We start from the raw sequence: 26,077 nt of genomic DNA, 5'->3' as shown, positions 1-26,077 counted from the left end.
AGTTAATAAAGTTATACAGAAGGAAAAAAACAGAGCAGTGCTTGAGGGCTAGGCAAGCATACTTCCGGCGGAAGTGGAGTGGTCTCGCGGTGTGTAGGGCTGTATTTGCGGTGTATCAGCTGGCCTATTGGCCGGTGTGTCCAGGAGTCAGTGCGGAGCTGAGAGGTCACCGGGCACGGTTCACCTTAACTGCAATGGCGGGAATTAAAGGTAATGCTCTCCCGGTGCAGTCCTGAGGGGCTGTGTGCATGACCCAGGACGTCCAAGTGTCCCCTGCAACCCCCAATCCTCCGCTTTCTTCATGAAAACGGCACCCAGCTTTCCCAGACCCCTGCATGTCAGGACCGCCACATCTCAGTCTTTGGACATATTACAGCGGGACTGGGCGGTTCTGCTATTCCGGAGCTTGGGAAAGCTGGGTGACCCCTGTGCAGCTGGAAGTGTAGGAAGCTGCAGGGTTTCTAGGACTGGTATCCTGACATAGATTTTCAGCTTGTGCTGTGGTCTGTGTGTCAGTCTATGCACATCTTGCATTCTATTCAGTGATCTATTCGGAACATGGCGATTATATCGGGGTCAGTTCGCCTCTGATACAGTGGTCCTGTATTTTTCAGGTATCTGGGCGCTGGTTCTGGAACTGCTGATCAGATGTGTGACACTGCCTGACATACACACATCTGCTTTCTGTAATACAACATGTGCAGTCCTGTCTCCGCACCCATGGATTGGGATGCAGGGAAGGCCCATGGACATGAGGGATGCCACTTCTTTTCCATCACACTGTGTGACAGACGACTGCCACAAATTGGGCTTAAAGGGGTTATCCAAGTAATGGGGGGGGAAAAAAAAACATTATAAAACTCCTCAGGGCTTACATATACATTAGTTAAGCTTTATTTATTGAAAAACCCCACACTTACACCTTATTGGTGTTATTGTGTGTACAGTCGTGGCCAAAAGTTTTGAGAATTACATAAATATTGGAAATTGGAAAAGTTGCTGCTTAAGTTTTTATAATAGCAATTTGCATATACTCCAGAATGTTATGAAGAGTGATCAGATGAATTGCAGTCCTTTTTTGCCATGAAAATTAACTTAATCCCAAAAAACCTTTCCACTGCATTTCATTGCTGTCATTAAAGGACCTGCTGAGATCATTTCAGTAATCGTCTTGTTAACTCAGGTGAGAATGTTGATGAGCACAAGGCTGGAGATCATTATGTCAGGCTGATTGGGTTAAAATGGCAGACTTGACATGTTAAATGGAGGGCGATGCTTGAAATCATTGTTCTTCCATTGTTAACCATGGTGACCTGCAAAGAAACGCGTGCAGCCATCATTGCGTTGCATAAAAATGGCTTCACAGGCAAGGATATTGTGGCTACTAAGATTGCACCTCAATCAACAATTTATAGGATCATCAAGAACCTCAAGGAAAGAGGTTCAATTCTTGTTAAGAAGGCTTCAGGGCGTCCAAGAAAGTCCAGCAAGCGCCAGGATCGTCTCCTAAAGAGGATTCAGCTGCGGGATCGGAGTGCCACCAGTGCAGAGCTTGCTCAGGAATGGCAGCAGGCAGGTGCGAGCGCATCTGCACGCACAGTGAGGCGAAGACTTTTGGAAGATGGCCTGGTTTCAAGAAGGGCAGCAAAGAAGCCACTTCTCTCCAAAAAAAACATCAGGGACAGATTGATCTTCTGCAGAAAGTATGGTGAATGGACTGCTGAGGACTGGGGCAAAGTCATATTCTCCGATGAAGCCTCTTTCCGATTGTTTGGGACATCTGGAAAAAGGCTTGTCCGGAGAAGAAAAGGTGAGCGCTACCATCAGTCCTGTGTCATGTCAACAGTAAAGCATCCTGAGACCATTCATGTGTGAGGTTGCTTCTCATCCAAGGGAGTGGGCTCACTCACAATTTTGCCCAAAAACACAGCCATGAATAAAGAATGGTACCAAAACACCCTCCAACAGCAACTTCTTCCAACAATCCAACAACAGTTTGGTGAAGAACAATGCATTTTCCAGCACGATGGAGCACCGTGCCATAAGGCAAAAGTGATAACTAAGTGGCTCGGGGACCAAAAAGTTGACATTTTGGGTCCATGGCCTGGAAACTCCCCAGATCTTAATCCCATTGAGAACTTGTGGTCAATCCTCAAAAGGCGGGTGGACAAACAAAAACCCACTAATTCTGACGAACTCCAAGAAGTGATTATGAAAGAATGGGTTGCTACATACACAACATACACAACAGATGCCATACTGACATCTAGCACCATGGAGTTCCATTGTGTAAATAAATGCATTTAAAAAAAAGTAAATTTTTTGGAAGATGGCAAAGTGTAGTGTACTACGTTTTTCTATCCATCCTGCAAAGTTTTGTTTTTTTTGTATATATTATATATATATATATATATATATATATATATATATATATATATATATAGAAAAATGGCGGCACTGGCTCCAAAGGAGATTGCAGGTGCACCAGAAAAAAGAGAGCGGCACTCCAAAAAGTAAAAGCGGTGAACCCTTTAATCACACCAGTGGTGCAACGTTTCGGCTCTGGTCACGAGCCTTCCTCTTGCTTGAGGAAGGCTCGTGACCAGAGCCGAAACGTTGCACCACTGGTGTGAATAAAGGGTTCACCGCTTTTACTTTTTGGAGTGCCGCTCTCTTTTTTTCTGGTATTATATATGTATATAGAGATATAGATCGGTAAATATATATCTCCATATACATATATAGATGGTATACACTCACCTAAAGAATTATTAGGAACACCTGTTCTATTTCTCATTAATGCAATTATCTAGTCAACCAATCACATGGCAGTTGCTTCAATGCATTTAGGGGTGTGGTCCTGGTCAAGACAATCTCCTGAACTCCAAACTGAATGTCAGAATGGGAAAGAAAGGTGATTTAAGCAATTTTGAGCGTGGCATGGTTGTTGGTGCCAGATGGGCCGGTCTGAGTATTTCACAATCTGCTCAGTTACTGGGATTTTCACGCACAACCATTTCTAGGGTTTACAAAGAATGGTGTGAAAAGGGAAAAACATCCAGTATGCGGCAGTCCTGTGGGCGAAAATGCCTTGTGGATGCTAGAGGTCAGAGGAGAATGGGCCGACTGATTCAAGCTGATAGACGAGCAACGTTGACTGAAATAACCACTCGTTACAACCGAGGTATGCAGCAAAGCATTTGTGAAGCCACAACACGCACAACCTTGAGGCGGATGGGCTACAACAGCAGAAGACCCCACCGGGTACCACTCATCTCCACTACAAATAGGAAAAAGAGGCTACAATTTGCACGAGCTCACCAAAATTGGACTGTTGAAGACTGGAAAAATGTTGCCTGGTCTGATGAGTCTCAATTTCTGTTGAGACATTCAAATGGTAGAGTCCGAATTTGGCGTAAACAGAATGAGAACATGTATCCATCCTCTGATGGCTACTTCCAGCAGGATAATGCACCATGTCACAAAGCTCGAATCATTTCAAATTGGTTTCTTGAACATGACAATGAGTTCACTGTACTAGAATGGCCCCCACAGTCACCAGATCTCAACCCAATAGAGCATCTTTGGGATGTGGTGGAACGGGAGCTTCATGCCCTGGATGTGCATCCCTCAAATCTCCATCAACTGCAAGATGCTATCCTATCAATATGGGCCAACATTTCTAAAGAATGCTATCAGCACCTTGTGGAATCAATGCCACGTAGAATTAAAGCAGTTCTGAAGGCAAAAGGGGATCCAAACACCGTATTAGTATGGTGTTCCTAATAATTCTTTAGGTGAATGTATATTTTATATATAGTGATATAGATCGGTAAATAAATATCTCTGAGCACTGCTACACCAGAAAAACTGAATTCTGCTACATTTGACAAAGTCAGCACTGCTATATCTCAGCGCACCTACACTTAATTTGATAAATTCAGCTGTCAAAACTCATTTAACAAACACAGCCCTCATACATCTCTCAGCTTTCTTACATCTGACAAACCCAGCTCTACTGCATACCGATCTCCTACATTGGAGGAACTCATTTTACTACAGGTGACAAATTTTGCTCCGCTACTCTGAAAAAAAACTCTAGCATTGTCCCATTTGAGGGTCTCTTCCTTGTTACATCTCTGCTACACCTGACAAACCAAGCACTGCTACATGTGTAGAACTCGGCATTGTGTAAAGAACTGAATACCACTATATTTGAATAACTCAGTTCTGCTACATCTCCGCTCTCCTACATTACATTTGACAAGCTTAGCTGACCACCTCATGACAAAGTCCACTCTACTACATCTCTGCATGTCAGAGAGCAGAGTGTTTTTATAATGTCAGAGAGCAGAGATAAGGAGTCCGTCAACTCCCCAACTGACGGAAAAGACAGAAACTGTATAGGCAGCTAGTAGATCATCTCAACTATGTACAGTCGTGGCCAAAAGTTTTGAGAATGACACAAATATTAGTTTTCACAAAGTTTGCTGCTAAACTGCTTTTAGATCTTTGTTTCAGTTGTTTCTGTGATGTAGTGAAATATAATTACACGCACTTCATACGTTTCAAAGGCTTTTATCGACAATTACATGACATTTATGCAAAGAGTCAGTATTTGCAGTGTTGGCCCTTCTTTTTCAGGACCTCTGCAATTCGGCTGGGCATGCTCTCAATCAACTTCTGGGCCAATTCCTGACTGATAGCAACCCATTCTTTCATAATCACTTCTTGGAGTTTGTCAGAATTAGTGGGTTTTTGTTTGTCCACCCGCCTCTTGAGGATTGACCACAAGTTCTCAATGGGATTATCTGGGGAGTTTCCAGGCCATGGACCCAAAATGTCAACGTTTTGGTCCCCGAGCCACTTAGTTATCACTTTTGAGAGAGGAGTATGTCACCCTTAGGTGATACAAGACAGATAGCGCTGGAGTGTGTGGTCAAGACAGCTGGTCCCATAAACAATACTAGCCTGGTATAATGCTGATAATGTTAGCAATGGTGTGGTACAATATTAGTAGTAGTATTGTTGTAATAGTGTATGTTAATTATCCTTTGGGTGGAAAGTCAAGCAGGAATAAAACTGAAAACTGACATAGGTTATGGCAGCAGTGTCACTACCTTATTATTCATCCGATGTCGGTTCCTCAGTTGGTGGTTTGTCGGTTCTTCAGTTGGTGGTTTGATCTACGATTCTTCTGCTGGTCCTGTTGTTGCAAGATTCTTCTGCTGGTCCTGTTCCTTTAAGACACGGCGTCCTCCTGGCTCACCTCCTAGCAGCAGCGCGGCCCCGGCCGGAAGCACGTGCAGCGTGAGGGAGCTTGTTGTTCTGTTGCCCGGGAAACCGTTGGTGGTGACGTCACCGCTTTGAGTACAGGAGCCTCCGTAGGACAAAAGACTACCTACGCGTTTCAGAGCCTATCGGGCTCCTTCGTCAGGGTTAGTCTGTTAGCTGTACCTAGGAGGATTTAAGTAGCTCCCTGGGTTCCCATGGCAACAGGTAAACATAGGTTTTACAGCGGAGGAGGTGTCAGTCTGTTTCAATAGGGTTAACCGTTTGTGTACCGTTTTGTTGCTGGTTTTGATCCTACAGTTTATTCATTTGGGTATATGTAAATAGGGTCGGGTGATGATAAATCAGTGAGGTCAAGGGGAAGGGGGCGTGGCTGTAGTATGTTGGTTTTATTAGATACCATTAATTATAGAAAGCACATGATTTGATTGCTCTGGGCTATTAGTTATTGAAATGCAAATAATTCTATTTCTTGGTTTAATCCTATTGGAGCCAAGCTGTTGAATCTGAATATCCACTTGCTCTCTGTTCTAGACATGATTTTAATGTAGTCACCACCCCTCTTATCTTCCTTAACTTTCTCTATCCCCCCAAATTTTGATCCTGAGAATTTCCCCTGATGGAATTCAGTATAATGGCGCGACAAAGGGTGATTTTCTGATTTTTTATTGATATTGTTAATGTGTTCCCTTATTCTCACCCTGAGTTCTCTTTTGGTTCGTCCTATATATATTTTGTCGCAGGGGCACTTGATGTAATAGACGACTCCTTTAGTGTGACAGGTGATGTAGTCCTGTATTGTATATTTGCCTTGTTTGGATTCTATTTCAAGTGTTGGCTTGACCTGGTACTTCACGGCTTTGCAATTATTGCACAGTCTACAAGGGAAGAAACCCTTTTTGGTACATTTTTTGGGGTCCTTTTTATCCTTCTTGATAGAGGGGGCTATCAAGCTTGCCAAGTTTGGGGCTTTTTTGTAAATGAATGTTGGATTATTAGGAATTTGGTCGCCAATTGTCTTATCATATTTAAGAATATCCCAATGTTTGTGTATGATTCTTTTGAACCTATTTACCCCTGCGCTGTAGGTGGTAATGATGGGGATTTTGATAATATTTTGGTTTTCAGTGTCATTAGTGTTTCGTATTTTGTCTTTTAGTAGGGTGTTTCGGTCCAGGTTTTTTACTGTTCCCGTGATTGGAATAAGTGATTCCAATTTATATCCTTTTTCTGTGAATTTTGCGTTCAGTGTTTCAGCCTCCTCTTGGAAATGGGTGTCAGTGGTACAATTTCTCCGTGCACGTATATATTGGCCATACGGAATGTTATTAAGCCAGGTGGGCAAGTGGCAGCTGTCCAGGGGGATAAATCCGTTAGTATCTGTAGGTTTATGATGTGTCTTGGTATATAGTTTTCCGTTTTCAATAAATATATTTAGATCTAGGAAGTTGATATGTTCTTTGTCATAACATGACGTGAATTGCAAGTAAAATTCATTTTTATTTAAATCAATTAAAAAGTTGTCAAGGGATATGGTGTCCCCCTGCCAAATAAAAACAATATCATCTATGAACCGTTTCCAGAGGACCAGACCCGCACCGAGCTCCCCATGGGCGAAGATGGTAAGCTCCTCCCATCTCCCCATGTATAAGTTTGCGAACAGTATTTGGAGAAAAACACTGTACCTAAAGGACTGAAAATATCCAAGCCCCTTAATGGCGATTTGGGCGACACCACAACCCTAAAAGAATGGGATAACCTACTCCATGACTTCTCAAAAAGAGCCGTACTTTTCATAATAGAAAAAAGAAAAATCAGCCTGACCAAGAACAACCTAGAAATATTGGAATTGTTCGAAAAAATCAGGCCGTATAAGGAAGAGGAGGACCTAATTAAAATATCTAGATCAATAAAAAACAGAATTAAAAATAAAGAGGACCTCATAATATATAAAAAAAACAAAAAACTCAAAAGAGATGAATTAGGAACAGAAAGAGAAAATCTCCAACATGAAATGAGTCTCATATCAGAAAACGAGTTCAATACCATTGACAATACTTTGTGTGACTGTAATAGGACCGACTTAACAGTACACGAAGAAACCACACCTACAGAGAGCCCAACACCAGAACCAAATACCAGTAATATAGATAAAAATACACCAATAACACCATTAATACTGATACAAGAAAACATGATATACAATAGGAATAGTGAGGAACGAGTAAATGGCTCTGTCATATCCCCAAATAGGTATGCCCCCTTAGAAGTAATAGAGGAGGATACAATCACTGAAACAGACCCTGTATCATTAGGGACCTCAAGTCAAACCAACAATACAATTAAATCTAATCAAAAGGTTAGTTACGCCGCAGCCGTACGAGGACGGAACCAACTAGGGACACAGGGAGAAAGCTCCAAAGAACCTAGACCACACAGGACCACTAGAAGTCATAATAATAATACAAACAAAAAACCAATAAAGAAAACCATTAAAAATGATTTTTTTCATGCAAGGAGTTCAACAAAAAGAAAAAAACCAAAAGGGGAAGGAGAGGCCGAGGACTAACTAGACAAAAAGAAAAACAAAGGGCCATAGGAGAGGGCATATTCAACCTAAGTAACTATACCCCCAGTAAAGAAGAACTCTCCCTTCTCCATAGAGGCCTCAAATTTGCGCCAACTTCAAAGTTCAATAGCTTTGACGCATTTATTGGTTTAAAAAAATTCCTGCGAAATTTAGCTCTCAAAAAATTCTTTATTAAAAAGGAAAAACAAGGCAGCATGTATACGGTCAAAAAAACATTCAATCCTCAAAAGAATACTCAAATAATGAAAAGAAAGAAGGGTTCAATCATTAGAATCCTAAAAACCAACCTAAAGGACAACACACAACAAGCTGAAGAGAATACCGGAGCAGTTAAGACTGCCACAGACAACATTGTGGCTCCGAAGGATCAATTTATTCACACTGACCTCAAACCTATATCTAAATTCAACCCCATCACAGAATATTCAGACCCACTAATTACCTTCCAATCACTGGTCATTAGAGACCTCCTCCACATGAATCCAAAAAGGAAGGGTAAAGGACCCCAAAACCTAACCAAGGGTGAAATAAGAGCAATCAGATCCTTGCAAACTAATAATCAGATTATAATCAGACCTGCCGATAAAGGAGGAGGATTAGTCATACTTAATTTGGATGACTACCACAAAGAGTCCTTGAGACTCTTATCAGATATAAAAACATATAAAAAACTACCATTCAATCCAACAATGCAATACACGGGGAAATTGAACTCACTCATCCAAAAAGGTAAAAATATGGGAATACTATCCAAAGAAGAAACACTATTTATCAATAACCAGACCCCCAGAATTCCCATATTCTACTATTTACCAAAAATCCACAAGAATAAAACTAATCCTCCTGGCAGACCCATAATTTCTGGGATAGAGGGCCTCACCTCTAATCTATCTAAATATGTGGATATCCTATTACAGGAGAAAGTAGCAAAATTACCTGCCTACCTTAAGGATACGAAACATATTTTACAAATATTGGAAGGGATTGAGTGGAAAGAAGATTTTATCCTAGGCACCTTAGACGTCACTGCTTTGTACACAGTGATTGAAAAAAATAAGGGACGCGAAGCCGTAGAACATTTTTTAAAAAAAGACAGCACTATGCCAGGTGACCAAATAAATTTTATAGGTGAATGTATAACTTTCATTTTAGACCACAATTATTTTAAATATGGACCTGACTTTTATCTCCAGACGTGGGGGACCGCGATGGGGACCAGATTCGCACCGAGTTTCGCAAACTTATACATGGGGAGATGGGAGGAGCTTACCATCTTCGCCCATGGGGAGCTCGGTGCGGGTCTGGTCCTCTGGAAACGGTTCATAGATGATATTGTTTTTATTTGGCAGGGGGACACCATATCCCTTGACAACTTTTTAATTGATTTAAATAAAAATGAATTTTACTTGCAATTCACGTCATGTTATGACAAAGAACATATCAACTTCCTAGATCTAAATATATTTATTGAAAACGGAAAACTATATACCAAGACACATCATAAACCTACAGATACTAACGGATTTATCCCCCTGGACAGCTGCCACTTGCCCACCTGGCTTAATAACATTCCGTATGGCCAATATATACGTGCACGGAGAAATTGTACCACTGACACCCATTTCCAAGAGGAGGCTGAAACACTGAACGCAAAATTCACAGAAAAAGGATATAAATTGGAATCACTTATTCCAATCACGGGAACAGTAAAAAACCTGGACCGAAACACCCTACTAAAAGACAAAATACGAAACACTAATGACACTGAAAACCAAAATATTATCAAAATCCCCATCATTACCACCTACAGCGCAGGGGTAAATAGGTTCAAAAGAATCATACACAAACATTGGGATATTCTTAAATATGATAAGACAATTGGCGACCAAATTCCTAATAATCCAACATTCATTTACAAAAAAGCCCCAAACTTGGCAAGCTTGATAGCCCCCTCTATCAAGAAGGATAAAAAGGACCCCAAAAAATGTACCAAAAAGGGTTTCTTCCCTTGTAGACTGTGCAATAATTGCAAAGCCGTGAAGTACCAGGTCAAGCCAACACTTGAAATAGAATCCAAACAAGGCAAATATACAATACAGGACTACATCACCTGTCACACTAAAGGAGTCGTCTATTACATCAAGTGCCCCTGCGACAAAATATATATAGGACGAACCAAAAGAGAACTCAGGGTGAGAATAAGGGAACACATTAACAATATCAATAAAAAATCAGAAAATCACCCTTTGTCGCGCCATTATACTGAATTCCATCAGGGGAAATTCTCAGGATCAAAATTTGGGGGGATAGAGAAAGTTAAGGAAGATAAGAGGGGTGGTGACTACATTAAAATCATGTCTAGAACAGAGAGCAAGTGGATATTCAGATTCAACAGCTTGGCTCCAATAGGATTAAACCAAGAAATAGAATTATTTGCATTTCAATAACTAATAGCCCAGAGCAATCAAATCATGTGCTTTCTATAATTAATGGTATCTAATAAAACCAACATACTACAGCCACGCCCCCTTCCCCTTGACCTCACTGATTTATCATCACCCGACCCTATTTACATATACCCAAATGAATAAACTGTAGGATCAAAACCAGCAACAAAACGGTACACAAACGGTTAACCCTATTGAAACAGACTGACACCTCCTCCGCTGTAAAACCTATGTTTACCTGTTGCCATGGGAACCCAGGGAGCTACTTAAATCCTCCTAGGTACAGCTAACAGACTAACCCTGACGAAGGAGCCCGATAGGCTCTGAAACGCGTAGGTAGTCTTTTGTCCTACGGAGGCTCCTGTACTCAAAGCGGTGACGTCACCACCAACGGTTTCCCGGGCAACAGAACAACAAGCTCCCTCACGCTGCACGTGCTTCCGGCCGGGGCCGCGCTGCTGCTAGGAGGTGAGCCAGGAGGACGCCGTGTCTTAAAGGAACAGGACCAGCAGAAGAATCTTGCAACAACAGGACCAGCAGAAGAATCGTAGATCAAACCACCAACTGAAGAACCGACAAACCACCAACTGAGGAACCGACATCGGATGAATAATAAGGTAGTGACACTGCTGCCATAACCTATGTCAGTTTTCAGTTTTATTCCTGCTTGACTTTCCACCCAAAGGATAATTAACATACACTATTACAACAATACTACTACTAATATTGTACCACACCATTGCTAACATTATCAGCATTATACCAGGCTAGTATTGTTTATGGGACCAGCTGTCTTGACCACACACTCCAGCGCTATCTGTCTTGTATCACCTAAGGGTGACATACTCCTCTCTCATTACTTTATTCTGAGGAGAACAATAGCTCCTCACTAGACAGTAAGCAGCGGGATCTCCCCATCCAGGTAGATCTGTCTGGTCAAATAACAGGAGCGCAGGGGGAGCACCTTTTTCCTTTAGTTATCACTTTTGCCTTATGGCACGGTGCTCCATCGTGCCGGAAAATGCATTGTTCTTCACTAAACTGTTGTTGGATTGTTGGAAGAAGTTGCTGTTGGAGGGTGTTTTGGTACCATTCTTTATTCATGGGTGTGTGTTTTGCCAAAATTGTGAGTGAGCCCACTCCCTTGGATGAGAAGCAACCCCACACATGAAAGGTCTCAGGATGCTTTACTGTTGGCATGACACAGGACTGATGGTAGCGCTCACCTTTTCTTCTCCGGACAAGCCTTTTTCCAGATGCCCCAAACAATCGGAAAGAGGCTTCATCGGAGAATATGACTTTGCCCCAGTCCTCAGCAGTCTATTCACCATACTTTTTGCAGAAGATCAATCTGTCCCTGATTTTTATTTTGGAGAGAAGTGGCTTCTTTGCTGGCCTTCTTGACACCAGGCCATCTTCCAAAAGTCTTCCCCTCACTGTGCGTGCAGATGCGCTCACACCTGCCTGCTGCCATTCCTGAGCAAGCTCTGCACTGGTGGCACTCCGATCCCGCAGCTGAATCCTCTTTAGGAGATGATCCTGGCGCTTGCTGGACTTTCTTGGACGCCCTAAAGCCTTCTTAACAAGAATTGAACCTCTTTCCTTGAAGTTCTTGATGATCCTATAAATTGTTGATTGAGGTGCAATCTTAGTAGCCACAATATCCTTGCCTGTGAAGCCATTTTTATGCAACGCAATGATGGCTGCACGCGTTTCTTTGCAGGTCACCATGGTTAACAATGGAAGAACAATGATTTCAAGCATCACCCTCCTTTTAACATGTCAAGTCTGCCATTTTAACCCAATCAGCCTGACATAATGATCTCCAGCCTTGTGCTCGTCAACATTCTCACCTGAGTTAAAAAGACGATTACTGAAATGATCTCAGCAGGTCCTTTAATGACAGCAATGAAATGCAGTGGAAAGGTTTTTTTTTGGGATTAAGTTAATTTTCATGGCAAAGAAGGACTATGCAATTCATCTGATCACTCTTCATAACATTCTGGAGTATATGCAAATTGCTATTATAAAAACTTAAGCAGCAACTTTTCCAATATTTATGTAATTCTCAAAACTTTTGGCCACGACTGTACACAAAAAAGGGCTCCATATTTTTCATAAAGACCAATTGAAAAAAAGATTTTTAGCTCAAAATGAGTACAATGGTATAATAAAAAAAATGCCCCCAAAGGTGTACATAGCCTTTTAAAGTGCTTGACCCATGGGCAGCAGAAAATCTCTACAGATGCCCTCATTCCAGACAGCCATGTTTTACTGTAAAATGCTGCAGAGTTTATGACATAGGTTAAAGAGCATCTGTCCACGTGATCAACTTTATTATACCTGGCATACAGCCTTGTAGGGTTGATCATGCCGATAAAAATGATACCCTCATTATTACAGTACTTTGCCCAATTGATGAAAAAAATACTAGATTTTTATTTATATGCAATAAGCTTACTGGAGCACCAAAGGGCCGGCCAGAGCCCTCGGAGAACCCGACTGTTACTCTTCCTGGGATTTAGTCCCTTCCCCTGGATTGATAGGGCTACACTAATGGTCTAGCTCAGTCGTCTTACGCCTGCGCTGTGTGTCCCAATTTCAGCGCTTGCATGGTGCATCTTCATCTCTCCAAGCAGAGCTTATTTCCACTGAGCAATCACCAAGACCTGTCCTCTCATGTCTGTATAGTGTTTCCCAGACTTGGCACTGAATGGAGAGCAGCAGAAGATCCACCATGCAAGCGCCCAGGGCAGGAGAGACGGCACAGGCATGTGCTGCTTAGAAAACAGTAGACGACGCACTCTGCAGCACTGGGACACAGGGTGAAGGCGTAAGAAGACTGGCCTTGTCAATCAGGGGGGAGAAACTAAAGCTCAAGGGGAGTAAATCTGGAGCTCCGAGGGCTCTGGCCGGCCCCTTGGTGCTCAAGTAAACTTATTTGAATATGAAAAAAAAATCCAGTTTTCTCATAAATGGAGAAACGTACTGTCATAATCATGGTATCGTTTTTATCGGCATGATGAACTGCCAGGCTGGATGCCTGGTTCAATAGGGTTGATCATGCTGACAGATGATCTTTAATCTAAAAAAGCGCTGGGAACGGCCAGAAGAGTTATGTTGGGTCCTGGCCAATCGCTCTCTTTTGCGTTCCACACAGACCGGTTTGACAGGTCTCTCAAAGAGAGGAGATGTCAGTGCACAACATCTTCTGACAGGTTCCCTTCAAAGGGGTTGTCTGGTTTCAAGAAGTTGGACAACTGTAATAAAGAATTAATTACTTACCTGGCAGATCCCGCTCCGGTTCTCCCGGCTTTTCGCAGCTGCAGTGGTGATGTTACATCAATAACACATGACCACTGCGGCCTCTTCAGTGCGCTCCTGAGGCCATCGAATGGCTGCAGCAGTCATGTGTCAAGTGCTATCTTGTGATGTGGGCCAGCATTTCTCCACAGAGATAAGATTTCTGGATCAAGCCACTTGTCCTGGAACCTGGCATGACATGGCACGGGATAAATGTATCATGCTTAAGGGGTTGTCCGAGTTATAAGAAGACTCCCTGCAGTGTGATAATAAAATGGCGCATACCACTTAGTTCCCCGCTCTTTCCAGCCCTGCTCTCCTGTCTACACCTCCTCTCTGATTTTGGGCTGCAGTAGTGCTATAGCTGTCTATGGGGAAACTAGGAGAGTTTTCTTATTATGTAGACCCACTTTCTGAATTTTGCTTCATATATAGGGAATGTACACTATTTTACTTCATTCATTGCTAAGAAATGTACATTGCGGACTGTCCTGGTACACAGCGCTCCACCCATGTAACATTTGCAGGAGCTAAGTGTTCACTAGATTCTGTCACATTCTACAAGGAGCGGGGTGGGGCATGAAAGAAGGGTTGAAGTGCCTTAAGGGATTACGGTGGTCAGATGACTGCCTGCTGACTAGCGCCAGGCTCATCCGCTGATGTCTCAGAACACTAGAAAACCCCAGGGCCACCAGCTTCATCTGAGTCTTACAAAAGTCTTCCCAGCTATGGAATCTCCCAGAGAGAACTGTGGTAGGAACCCTCCGTCTGTGTGTGATGAGGAGGGGTCTTATACTAACACGATGAGTTGTGTGTTTTCTGTCTTATGGAAGAATAAACTGGATGGAAAAGTCCAACTTGCCCTTCTCACCATAGCAGGGGGGTATGCTTTATATAATCTCACATAGCTGTTGTGAGATGCCTGCCCCGCCTGTGACTGATTCTTTGAGATTAATTTCCAAGGATTGTGTTTTCTAGCTCTGATCAGCCTCTCGTTTGGAGGAGCCATCGGACTGATGTTTTTGATGCTGGGATGTGCGCTGCCTCAATATAGGTAAGTGGACTTGCAAAATATGTATTGTGATTGGTGGTGAAAGAAGGAAGCTAATACATACTTCTTATACATAGATGTCTTCCTTTACCATAGAGGAAAGGCTGTGAGGCCATGATAAACTCGGGTCTAGATTCCAGCAGAGGGTAGATGTTACCTGCAGTTCTATGTAACACCACAGATTACACAGTGATAACTAGGGATGAGCGAATTGACTTCGGATAAAACATCCGAAGTCGATTCACATAAAACTTTGTTAGAATACTGTATTGTGAGCGAGCGCTCAGTACAGTATTAGAATGTATTGGCTCTGATCACCAAAGTTATTACTTTGTGAAGTCTCGCGGGACTTCGGATAAATAACTTCGGTAAAAGTTTTTTTCCGGTAGAAATTAGTTTCTGAAGTTATTTTATCCAATGTCCTGCGAGACTTCACAAAGTAATAACTTCGGCTCATCAGAGCCATTACATTCTAATACTGTACGGAGCGCTTGCTCACAGTACAGTATTCTAACAAAGTTTTATGCGAATCGACTTCGGATGTTTTATCCGAAGTCCCGCGAGACTTCACAACATAATAAAAACGGCTCATCGGAGCCAATACGTTCTTGTACTGCTCGCTCCGTACAGTATTGAAACGAAGTTTTATGCAAATCGACTTCGGATGTTTCATCCGAAGTCGATTCGCTCATCCCTAGTGATAACTCTGAGTACAGATAATGTAGTGGATATCTAGTCACCTGCAGTTGACTTTCGGCATTCAGCCTCTGTGCCTTGGTGGCAATCAGATATTGCAGAAACACATAAAATGAGTTTGACCTCCTCTAGAAGAAGGAAACCATTTTTGTCAAATAAGACAAAAAGTGACAATTTAAACATACATAGATTCTTGGAAATGCTTTAAAGCAGTGGTCCCCAACCTTTTTTCCACCAAGGACCGGTTTCATGTAAGAAAATTTTCCAAGGGACCGGGTGGGGTGGGCCGGGCTTAGGCGGTGCTGGTCGGCGCTGACTGATTCATGCGCATAACAAAACACAAGGTGCATATTACAATATATAACCCTATATAACGATGGGGTTGATGGCATCAGGTACATGCTGGAGTAACTTGCTGTTAATATGAGGCACATTGTTTTATCAATTTGGACCTGCATGTGCCTCACATTAATAGTAAGTAACCTTATCTTGTGTACCTCACATTAATGGTGCCCATTATTTAAGGTGCTTGGGGGCCACTTACTTTTAATGTGAGTTACATGGGGGTACTAATGTAATAGCACCATCTACCTCAGATTAATAATAGGTGACCCCATCTTCTCAATTTATGGCTACTGGCAACATTAAGGTTAATGAGTCACATTAACCCCAAATCTTGCTGGCTGCCGGATACATGTTTTTTGCCTGCCTTTATTTTGAGGCAGGCTTATAATCTTGCAGTGTGTGGGCCGGGTACCTGCGCCGACTGCTTTTCAGAGCACTAATGGCTGGGGACTGGAGAACACAAGACCCAGGAGGAGGAGGAGGAGGCTGCTGTTCGCCGAGCACACTAGCTTAGATGGTGCAGCGGTAAACCCTCCCCCGTCCCTCCTCCTACTTTAATATTAGCCACACAATTCATTTGTGGCAGTGGTGCGGGCAGCATCAGAGCCTGCTCATTTTATTGGGATCTGCGGCGGCCGCGTCACGGGAGGGAGGGATTCTCTCCCCCTGTCCCTCCCTCCTTCTCCGCTGACTCTGGCCACTGATGTGCACGTCGGGCGTGCATGCGCCTGGCGTCTCCGCTCCTCTGCGGCCCGGCATACAATCCTCCAGCGCCCGATCCTGCGCCGCGGCCTGGCGGTTGGGGACCACTGCTTTAAAGGGATTCTCTCAGGTAGTTTGAGCATATAGACTGTCGGGGGAGCAAGGAGGATATTCAGAGGATGCGGGCGGTGCTGAGCTCCTTCACAGTGGGCGAGGCTTGGCTCCCGAACCGTTGGTAACAGCCCCTTGCCCTCCTTACTTGCCTCATTTACATATGCATAAAATCGTTTTTTTTATTCAATAAAAGCATTCACAGTTATGAGAAAAGTATATTGTGGACATGCTAGTGGCGATCTAGCAGCGCAAGTCCACAGCTCTATATGCTCAAACTACCTGACAATCCCTTTAAAGGGCTTGTCCATGATTACAAAAACATGGCTGCGTTCAAGCAGTACCCAACACAACCTGTGGACAGGAGTGGCGCTGTTCCTGAAAGGAGGTAGCCATGTTTTTCTAGTCATGTACAACCCTGGAAACTGTTCATAGGAATCGGGCCCCTGTGTCATACATGTGTGGAAGCCTGAATGGAGGAGCGAAGTTTGTAGTCTTGGAAAGATGCCGTTCTCAAGGTTGTCTTGTGTTTTTGCCCCTCCTCTTTTGAACAGTCAGTATTTGCCGCTGTTTGTACTGTTTTTCTACGTCTTGGCACCGATTCCGTACAGCATAGCAAGACGAGTAGTAAACGACACAGACGCTGCAAGCAACGCCTGCAAGGAGCTGGCCATCTTTCTCACGACTGGCATTGTGGTGTCCGCCTTCGGACTGCCTATCGTCTTCGCCAGAGCAGCGTTGGTAAGTGCTTTGAACAGATTTAACAAACTGCTAACATCCTCCAGAATGTAAGAAGTAGGGATCGACCGATTATCGGTTTGGCCGATATTATCGGCCGATATTGAGGATTTTGAACGTTATCGGTATCGGCATCTATTTTGCCGATATACCGATAACATATTGGGAACACAGAACGCGCTGCTCTCAGCGCTCTCTGTGTTCCCTCCGCAGCACAGGGGAGAAGGAAGCAGTGTCTCCTCCCCCTGTGCTGCTGCCGCCAATGAGAGGAGAGAACATAAGAGGAGGGGAGGGGCTGTGGCCGCTGCGCCACCAATGAAGATAAGCCTTTCATTCATTCATATACAGGAGGCGGGAGCTGGCTGCAGAATCACATAGCCGGCTCCCGACCTCTATGAGCAATAGCTGCGGTCTGCGGTAGTTAACTCCTCAGGTGCCGCGGATCGCAGCTACCGCTCATAGAGGTTGGGAGCCGGCTATGTGATTCTGCAGCCAGCTACCGCCTCCTGTATATGAATGATTGAGAGACTTATCTTCATTGGTGGCGCAGTGCGCCCCCCCCAAGCCCCCCAGTATTAATCATTGGTGGCGCAGTGCGCCCCCCACCCCCATCCCAATCCCGGCCAATAGTAAAAACATTGGTGGCGCAGTGCGCCCCCCCCCCCCCCCCCCCCCCACCCAGTATTACTCATTGGTGGCAGTGGCCACAGGATCCCCTCTCCCCTGCTCCTCCGATCGGAGCCCCAGCTGTGTAAGCCTGGGGCTCCGATCGGTTACCATGGCAGCCAGGACGCTATTGAAGCCCTGGCTGCCATGATAAGCTCCATGCTGCTGTGTGCACAAAGCACAGAGCAGCAGGGACAGTGTGAGCTCCTATTCACCCTGATAGAGATCTATCAGGGGGAATAGGACAAGGGTTCTAGTCCCTAAGGGGGCTAAAAGTTAGTAAAAAAAAAACACAAAAATATTAAGTATAAATGAAAAAGATTTATAAAAAAAAATAAAAAAAATACACATTAACAATAAACAAAAAAAATACACATTAACAATAAACATATTAATTTTCAGCAGATTTGTGTAGGAATTTTTTTTTTCTCAAAAATGAAAATTCCCAGAATATCGGTATAAATTATCGGCTATCGGCCTGAAAGTTCACAAATTATCGGTATCGGCCCTAAAAAATCAATATCGGTCGATCCCTAGTAAGAAGTGCGATCCCTGCCAGTTCTACACTTTTTTTCCTTTATCACTCATCTGTCACACTTTTACATGAAATCTTCCTTTATTGGTGCCTGTCGGCGGAAGTGAGACAGAGAACTTGTTTAGAGGTCGTCCCACCAGTACACAAAATGACGACTCTGCCATTAATATGCTGTTAAAAAAGATTCCCCTCCTGGTGTTCAAATTGTATAGCAGTGTGTTCATTGCTGTACGCTTTGAACACCAGGTGGCCCCATACTATGAAAGGAAATATCGTAACACCCTAAATATGCTTTAATTTTCTATGATCTGTCCAATGAATGACATGTAATAGTAAGACAGCCCCTTTTAAAAGCATTTTCCGTTGGAATAAAAATTGGTGGCAGAGGGGCTTGAAGCCATAAAAGAATGGATTTTCACCTTCACCGATCCCTGCTATTCTCCTCTTCCTGTATTGGCTCGAGTTGAAGGTGATGCCAGGAAAGGACCTCTCAGCCAATCAGCGGCCTTAGCATTGACCTCAGCCAGCCAGTAGTTAGCTGAGCGCCCCTTTCCTGCCATTTCGAGCTTGTCGAGCCGGGGCTGGAATGGCGAGCAGCTGAGAACTGTGAGGGTGAACATCCATTTGTTTGCTTTTAAAGGGTTAATCCAGTCTTGACCATTCATGGCTGAGATATCGAAAGACCTGTCCTGTGTGGTTAAGGAAGCGGCATAGTTATAAAAGCTGTGTAGCACTGGCCTCTGGTTTATTTTGTGTAACCTCTGGCCACCATATGAGATGGGTATTTTGATCTCCGCTTTGAAGAATACCCCTCTGAGATCACTGCCACTGATTTATTATTATTTTTTTATTTTTTATTCTGCTGGAATAGCCCTTTAACGTATCATACCTCACGCGTTGGTAGCATATCGCTAGGATATCCCACAGCTATCTCTAGAACCAGGCCCCCATAGTGGACAAGAGTGCTCCACGCATTGTATTAGTTTCACATGATCAGTATTTGGTCAGTCATGATGTGCAGACACCCATCGGGGCTGTTCACACGACAGCTTTTCCATTGGAATTTTGGCGCCCGCGTCCTCACTGCCTCCCTTAGGCTGCATTCACACGGGCGAGTATTCACCTACCGCATTGCACCCGCGCGGAACGCATTGCACCCGCACTGAATTCCGACCCATTTATTTCAATGGGGCTGTTCAGATGAGCGGTGTTTTTCACGCATCACTTGTGCGTTGCGTGAAAATCGACAGCATGTTCTATATTCTGCGTTTTTCACGCAACACAGGCCCCATAGAAGTAAACGGGGTTGCGTGAAAATCGCAAGCAAGTGCGGATGCGGTGCGATTTTCACGCATGGTTGCTAGGTGACAGTCTATTCACTATATTATTTTCCCTTATAACATGGTTATAAGGGAAAATAATAGCATTCTGAAATCAGAATGCTTAGTAAGTGATCAATTGAGGGTTAAAAAAAATTAAATTAAATTAACTCACCTTCTCCTCTTGTTCGCGTAGTTCCCGGTTTCTTCTTTACTTCTTTAATGATGAGCTGTGGGCTAAAGGACCTGTGGTGACGTCAGATCACATGCTCCAATCACATGGTACATCACCGTGGGTCTGGGTACACATTGCACCCGCGCGATAAAAACTGAACATCGGAACGCAATCGCAGTGAAAACTGACTGCAATTGCATTCCTACTCGCGCGGGTTTGCCGCAATACACCGGGACGCATCCGGACCTAATCTGGACACGCTCGTGTGAACCCAGCCTTACATCTCAGTGGGAGGCAGCACTGAGGATCACAGTTACGGCTTAAACCCGCGGCCGTTCTGAGAAGGGACGTGGCCGCTGCTATTAGCCACCGCTCCAATCATCAGCACTGCCTCCAATTGAGATGTATAGGAGGCAGAAAGGACATGGCCGCCTGTGTGTTTCGGCAGGGCCGTCTGCGCTAAGAATCCGCTAGAAAAACCTTTGCGGTGGCATTTTTGGATAAATGTGTTTTCTTTTAACCAAAGCCAAAAAAGCATTTAGGAATCCACTACTGGCTTTGGCTCAAAAGACTGCATGAAACACTGTCACATTATTGCAAGCTGTAAGGCTATGTGAAAGGTCTGTTACAAGAGCCGCAGCAGAAATCCACGGTTGACAGTCCGGTTTGAAGTGCCGCAGCTCTACTCGCGGTTTAGCTGCATGCAGTGTGTGTCCGCTGTACATGTATTTCACTGTAGACTTTTCACCACTGTTTGTTCCGTTTCCTCCTGTTTGCAGATTCGCTGGGGAGCGTGCGCGCTCGTCCTGACAGGAAACACAGTCATCTTTTCTACCATTTTAGGCTTCTTCCTAGTGTTCGGTAGCAACGATGATTTCAGTTGGCAGCAGTGGTGAAGTATAATGGCAGAACTGGACTCTCCAAACGGCCATGGTCCTGACTCCAGCGAGCATCCATTCAGCCAGTAAAAGGACTAAGCACAATCTGGCATCAGCATGTGGAGTCTTCTCATTGTTTAATCGCGCTTTTGCCATGGACATGCAGAATAGAATGGCTTACCAGGAATTTTTAGCTTCCTTCATGTGTTCAGTTATTTTTCATACCCTCTCGGTAGCTTTATGTTACACCTTTTTTTATATTTTATCCTTTGGATACTGGTACCCCCCCCCCCCCTTTTTTTTTTTTTCCATATTTTTTTTTTCCATTCCTTGTTCAATGTATCAAGTAGTTTTCAAAGAAAAATGCCATAGACAATGCACTTTTTATTTGGGGTGTTATATGTAGATATATTTTTGTCCTACCAATCCCTATGACCAATATGAGCGTTGTATTTGTGCTTATTTATTTTAAGATTGGACTTTTACTGTATAAATTATTGTCTTATTCGTTTTTTATATTTATGACAACTGCTAATGAAATTAACTACCGGTAATCTCCTTTCCCGTTGGCCTAACTTAAGGCCAAAATACCAGTGTAGGTACTACCAATAATACACAAAATTCATTCTCTTACTTGGTTGAGGGTTTGTGGGCAAGACCTGTGCCCAGGTCTGTCTTTTTTTTTTTTTTTTTTTTTTTTTGTTTTTTTTTTCTCTTCACAAAGCCGAGAAGGGGAATGGAGCTATTCTATTCCTGGGTGGATCATCAACTCCAGGGCTGATTTTCACACGTAATATGACCACGCATTGGGCTCTGTATCTAGATCATGTAATATGGACCCTGACCTGCATCCATATGCTGATCCTGTGAAGCCAGCAAAAGAGGGATTTGAATAAGGTCTTATGCACACAACCACAGACAGCGGCCGTGTTGCATCTGCATTTTTGAATTCACAACTTTGCAGACAAGTTTAGGACATGTTCTATAGTTTGTGCGGAATGGACATATGGATGAGGAAAGCACACGGATCATCCGATAAAATATAGAATGCCTGCAACATGTGGACTGTAGACCCATTTCTCTCGGCTTAAGATATCCCGCTATGAGTGATTAGCTTGGTGGGAAATGTTAACATTAGTCTTTTGAAGTTGTTCGTCACACAAGAGTTTTATTTTTTTGAAGCTGGTTATCTCCTAGCACTCATCTTGGGATATCTTGAGCCGCAGAGATAAAGTAAGGAAGGACACATCTGGAGATATTTTTACGTACGAATATTTCTTTGCGTGTACCATAATCATCAGGATTTAGATCTTTTAGCTCTTGCCAATTCCACAGATTATCTGATGCTTCAGATTCACATGGTTACTCTGGGTCAATGGCATCTGTACGATCTGCAGTCTTTATTTTAAAGGTGTTGGCCCATCTAGGACGCTGATGGTATATTGCTAGGATATCCTGTCAATATCGGATAGGTGTGGGTCCCACCTCTGAGACCTGCTGTTATCTAGAGAAAGGGGCCCCCAAAGTGCAGGAGAGCACGCTGCACATAGCTGTGGGTTGGGCAATAGCCAAGTGACCATGCTCTGCTGTTTTTTGGATGTCCCAAAGCAGTGAATTGAGATTGCACCATGCAAGTGTGGCCACCTCTCTATTCTCCGCTATGGGACTGCCTATTTTCATGTCTCTGAATAGGCAAATGGAGGATGACTGCGCATGCGCAACTACTTTCATTTTGGGTGTCCTGTTCTGAAGGTAAGACTGGGTCCCATTGATGGTATATCTTAGCGCTATATCATCAGTGTCCCAGATGGGCCCACAGCACTGTGTTTTGACAATGTGAAACCATTCTCTAGCAGTTGACTGGTAGTTTAGGCAGTGTAAGTAATGTTAGTGATTTAGGCCTAAAGGGGATTCTCCAGCTTGTAAAGTGATATCACCACTGTATCCCATCACTTTATAATTGGTGGTGGTCCAACCTCTGGTGGCCCCACTAACCGTGGCCCTATTCACTTGAGTGGAACTATGCTGCGGAACTTTCCCGCACAATGAAAGGCTGAGATGTGAGGGAACGAAGGGCTGAGTCAGCGCAGCAGCCTCTTCATTCTCTGCTTTTGGGAGAGTCCCAGAGGACGGACCCCCTCCAATCTGTCCTAAAGTCGTAGCATATTTTAGCTATATGCCATTACTTTAGTAGATTGTAGTAATGGTATTAAGAGGGCCTTTCTTCCTCTGTGTGTATAGTATCAGCTCAAAGTCACTGACTAAAATACAGTTGTATCTTTAATTATTAATAATGCCCTGCTAACCACTAGAGCCATATCGAAGATGCTATCACATGGTGGACGTGATGTTGCAAAGGACGCCCTTTACCCACCGCCATGGTGTGAGCTTTGTCCACCACTTCCAATGGTATTGCAAAAATTATATAATGTTACCACTCTGAAAAATCTATGGAAACAGGAGCGTACTCTTCTAGTATGGTAGATACAAATGTATGTGGAGCTAATTCTAGCATGACAAACAGTATGGTAAATCAATCCCAGTGTGTAAATGCTATTAAACCTAAACTCTGAATTCATCTAAATGTGCCGTCACAACTTCCGTCTCTTGTATAAGGAAATGCTAGGCATTGCTGCCTTTATTGGAAAGATCTGCTCCTGTTCTGTTTTTGACCTGCACCTGGTTTTGGCTCACAATAACTGATGGAAATAACTGATCAAATGACAGACATGTGAACACAGCCGTCGGCTACTTTCACACTCGCGTTTTGGGCGGATCAGTCATGGATCTGCAAAAACTGATCCGTTACAATAATACAACCGCATGCATCCGTCATGATCGGATCCGTTTGTATTATCTGTAACATAGCCAAGACGCATCCGTCATGAACTCCATTGAAAGTCAATGGGAGACGGATCTGTTTTCTATTGTGTCAGAAAAAACGGATCCTTCCCCATTGACTTACATTGTGTGCCAGGACGGATCCGTTTGGCTCAGTTTCGTCAAGAGGACAGCAAAGCGCAAGCAGCGTCTTGGTGTCGGCCTCCAGAGCAGAATGGAGACTGATCGGAGGCAAACTGATGCATTCTGAGCGGATCCTTTTCTATTCAGAATGCATTAGGGCAAAACTGATCCGTTTTGGACCGCCTAAACGGATCTCGCAAACAGAAAGCCAAAACGCGAGTGTGAAAGTAGCCTAATCTGTAAATGACTGTAGCAATTGGAGAGGAGTCAGTGACAACCCTCCTCCCTCTCCAGGATTACAGATAATGGATGTTGTACGTGCTCTGTATAGTTCTATTTTTTTGTTTGTGGTTTGAACACTGATTTTAGTTTGTTTCCACAGCACAGCCTTGTATCCAAAGTTCTTCTAGTCTTTCCTGCTGAAATAAATGTCCAGACGCATTCTCAGGGCTAGGCTGAATGGCTCGTGGCTGGAAATAATTGCAGTACATATTGTGTGCAACAACTAGAGTCATGCATTGAAAGCACAGCAGCTATTTATATGTTGCAGTTTCTAATGGCTTGCATGCCTTTTTGGTATATTCTTGCTGTCTATAGATTGCTCTATCCAGTGTCTTCATCTCTTAGTCAATTTGTATCTGTATAATAGTCGATTAGGGGGTTTCTGACTATTCTCCAAATCATCCAGCCAAAATATTGCTTTTTAAGATATTGGGGTTCATTTATCATGACAGGTTTTAGCGTAAATAAGTCGTATGAACGCCTTCTTGCAGCCTTTTAAACGTCTGTTTACCTAATTTAGGCGCATTGTTTTCAATCTGTCTTTGGCAAATTCACTAACATTTATGCCATTTTCCAGGTCTAAAGAAATGACCATTGAAATGTACCCCAGTCAGACTGGAGTAGATTTCAATCTAGGCGCATGGCCTGCAGGAGGATGCGCCTGACTTATGATGAGGCATGCATCTTGTCACAAATTAGGCGCCTCCTCTGGCAGTGCGGGGGCCATCAAAACCCGGTAAAAAATACTGCTCTTTTTTATAGATGACGCCCATTGTGTTTCATACCTTTTTGAATGTCTGTGTAAGGGTCCATTCACACGTCCGTTTTGGTGTTTCCGCATCCGTTCCGATTAAAAACGGAACGTTATGCGGATCCATTCATTTTCAATGGAATCCGCAAATATTCGGACAGCACTCATGGTGCTCTCCGATTCCGTTCCATGGGTTCCGTTATTCGGATCCTGGAAAAAAAATATACCCTGTCCTACTATTTGTCCGATTTTGCGTTCCGTCATCCCATTCTAGTCAATAGATCCGTCAAAAATGCGGAAGACATGCTAAAAGCATCCTCATGTCATCCAGATTTTCGGATTCACAAAAAATAGGAACGTTTATCTGGAAAGGTAAAAATACTGACGTGTGAATGCACCCTTAGTTGGGTTATTTATTGATGCTCGACGCTGCTCACAAATCAGTTTGTTCCATCTTACATGGGGATATGGACATCCTAGATCGCTGACATCCATCCAGCCTGAGCCTCTGCAAACTCTGACCATGTAAATGTTTAACAGCTGAATACTAGGGGGTCAATATTTGGTGAGTCAGAAAGCCAACATGCAGGTGTAGCACGTAGATGCCCAGTAGAGTCCTTTATTTTATTTTTGTCATTTTAACCAGTAAATTATTGATATGAATTTATGAAGCCTTTGTTGTATTAAATACATTATTTATTTTATTGTTTTTCCAAGCAAAAGAGGCCTCGAAGGTTGGTTCAGGCCTTCTTGAAGCGCAAATACATAATCCGTACCCCATAGTCCTATCATCTGATTTCTACAATATGCGCTGCAGTGAGCACAGTACTGGCAGGATAGATCTGTTCAGGATACCCTGTACTGATGTGCTATGCCAAGTGATCTCCTGCGGATATTGTAGAAATCAGAATCTGTACACTACCTATATGGTGTATGGATTCTGTATGCTGCAGTGAACTTCGGAGACCTCTTTTTTGCTTGTAAAACAAATAAAAATCAATAAATGACAGAAACTGGATGTTTTGCAGCCCATAGACTTCTATTATGACGACATGGATAACTGAATGCCTCTAAAGGCACTCCGTTATGCATTCCGTCACAGAATTGCGTTATGGTCCGTGTTAACGGATTCCATAACGCAGATCACCTTTTACCACCAAACGAATTTCATAAGCAGAAATTCGCTCATCTCTAGATGTAATCTTAAAGAAATTATATAATCATCTGCCAAT

The 26,077-nt window shown here is 43.4% G+C and overlaps 1 protein-coding gene across 1 annotated transcript; it reads left to right on the top strand.

Annotated features, from left to right (window-relative positions):
• The first annotated feature begins 59 nt into the window (after positions 1 to 59).
• On the top strand, positions 60 to 21,366 carry LEPROTL1 (leptin receptor overlapping transcript like 1). Its single transcript, XM_040418034.1, has 4 exons — positions 60 to 210; positions 14,611 to 14,686; positions 17,092 to 17,278; positions 20,750 to 21,366. The coding sequence occupies exons 1-4, from the start codon at positions 195 to 197 to the stop codon at positions 20,864 to 20,866; spliced, it is 396 nt and encodes a 131-aa protein (XP_040273968.1). The 5' UTR covers positions 60 to 194; the 3' UTR covers positions 20,867 to 21,366.
• The last annotated feature ends 4,711 nt before the right edge of the window (positions 21,367 to 26,077 follow it).

The sequence above is a fragment of the Bufo bufo genome, chromosome 2, assembly GCF_905171765.1.
Source record: "Bufo bufo chromosome 2, aBufBuf1.1, whole genome shotgun sequence".
Classification (NCBI taxonomy): Eukaryota; Metazoa; Chordata; class Amphibia; order Anura; family Bufonidae; genus Bufo; species Bufo bufo.
Note: the sequence above shows the minus strand (reverse complement) of the source record. Positions and strands in the feature narration are given on the sequence as shown.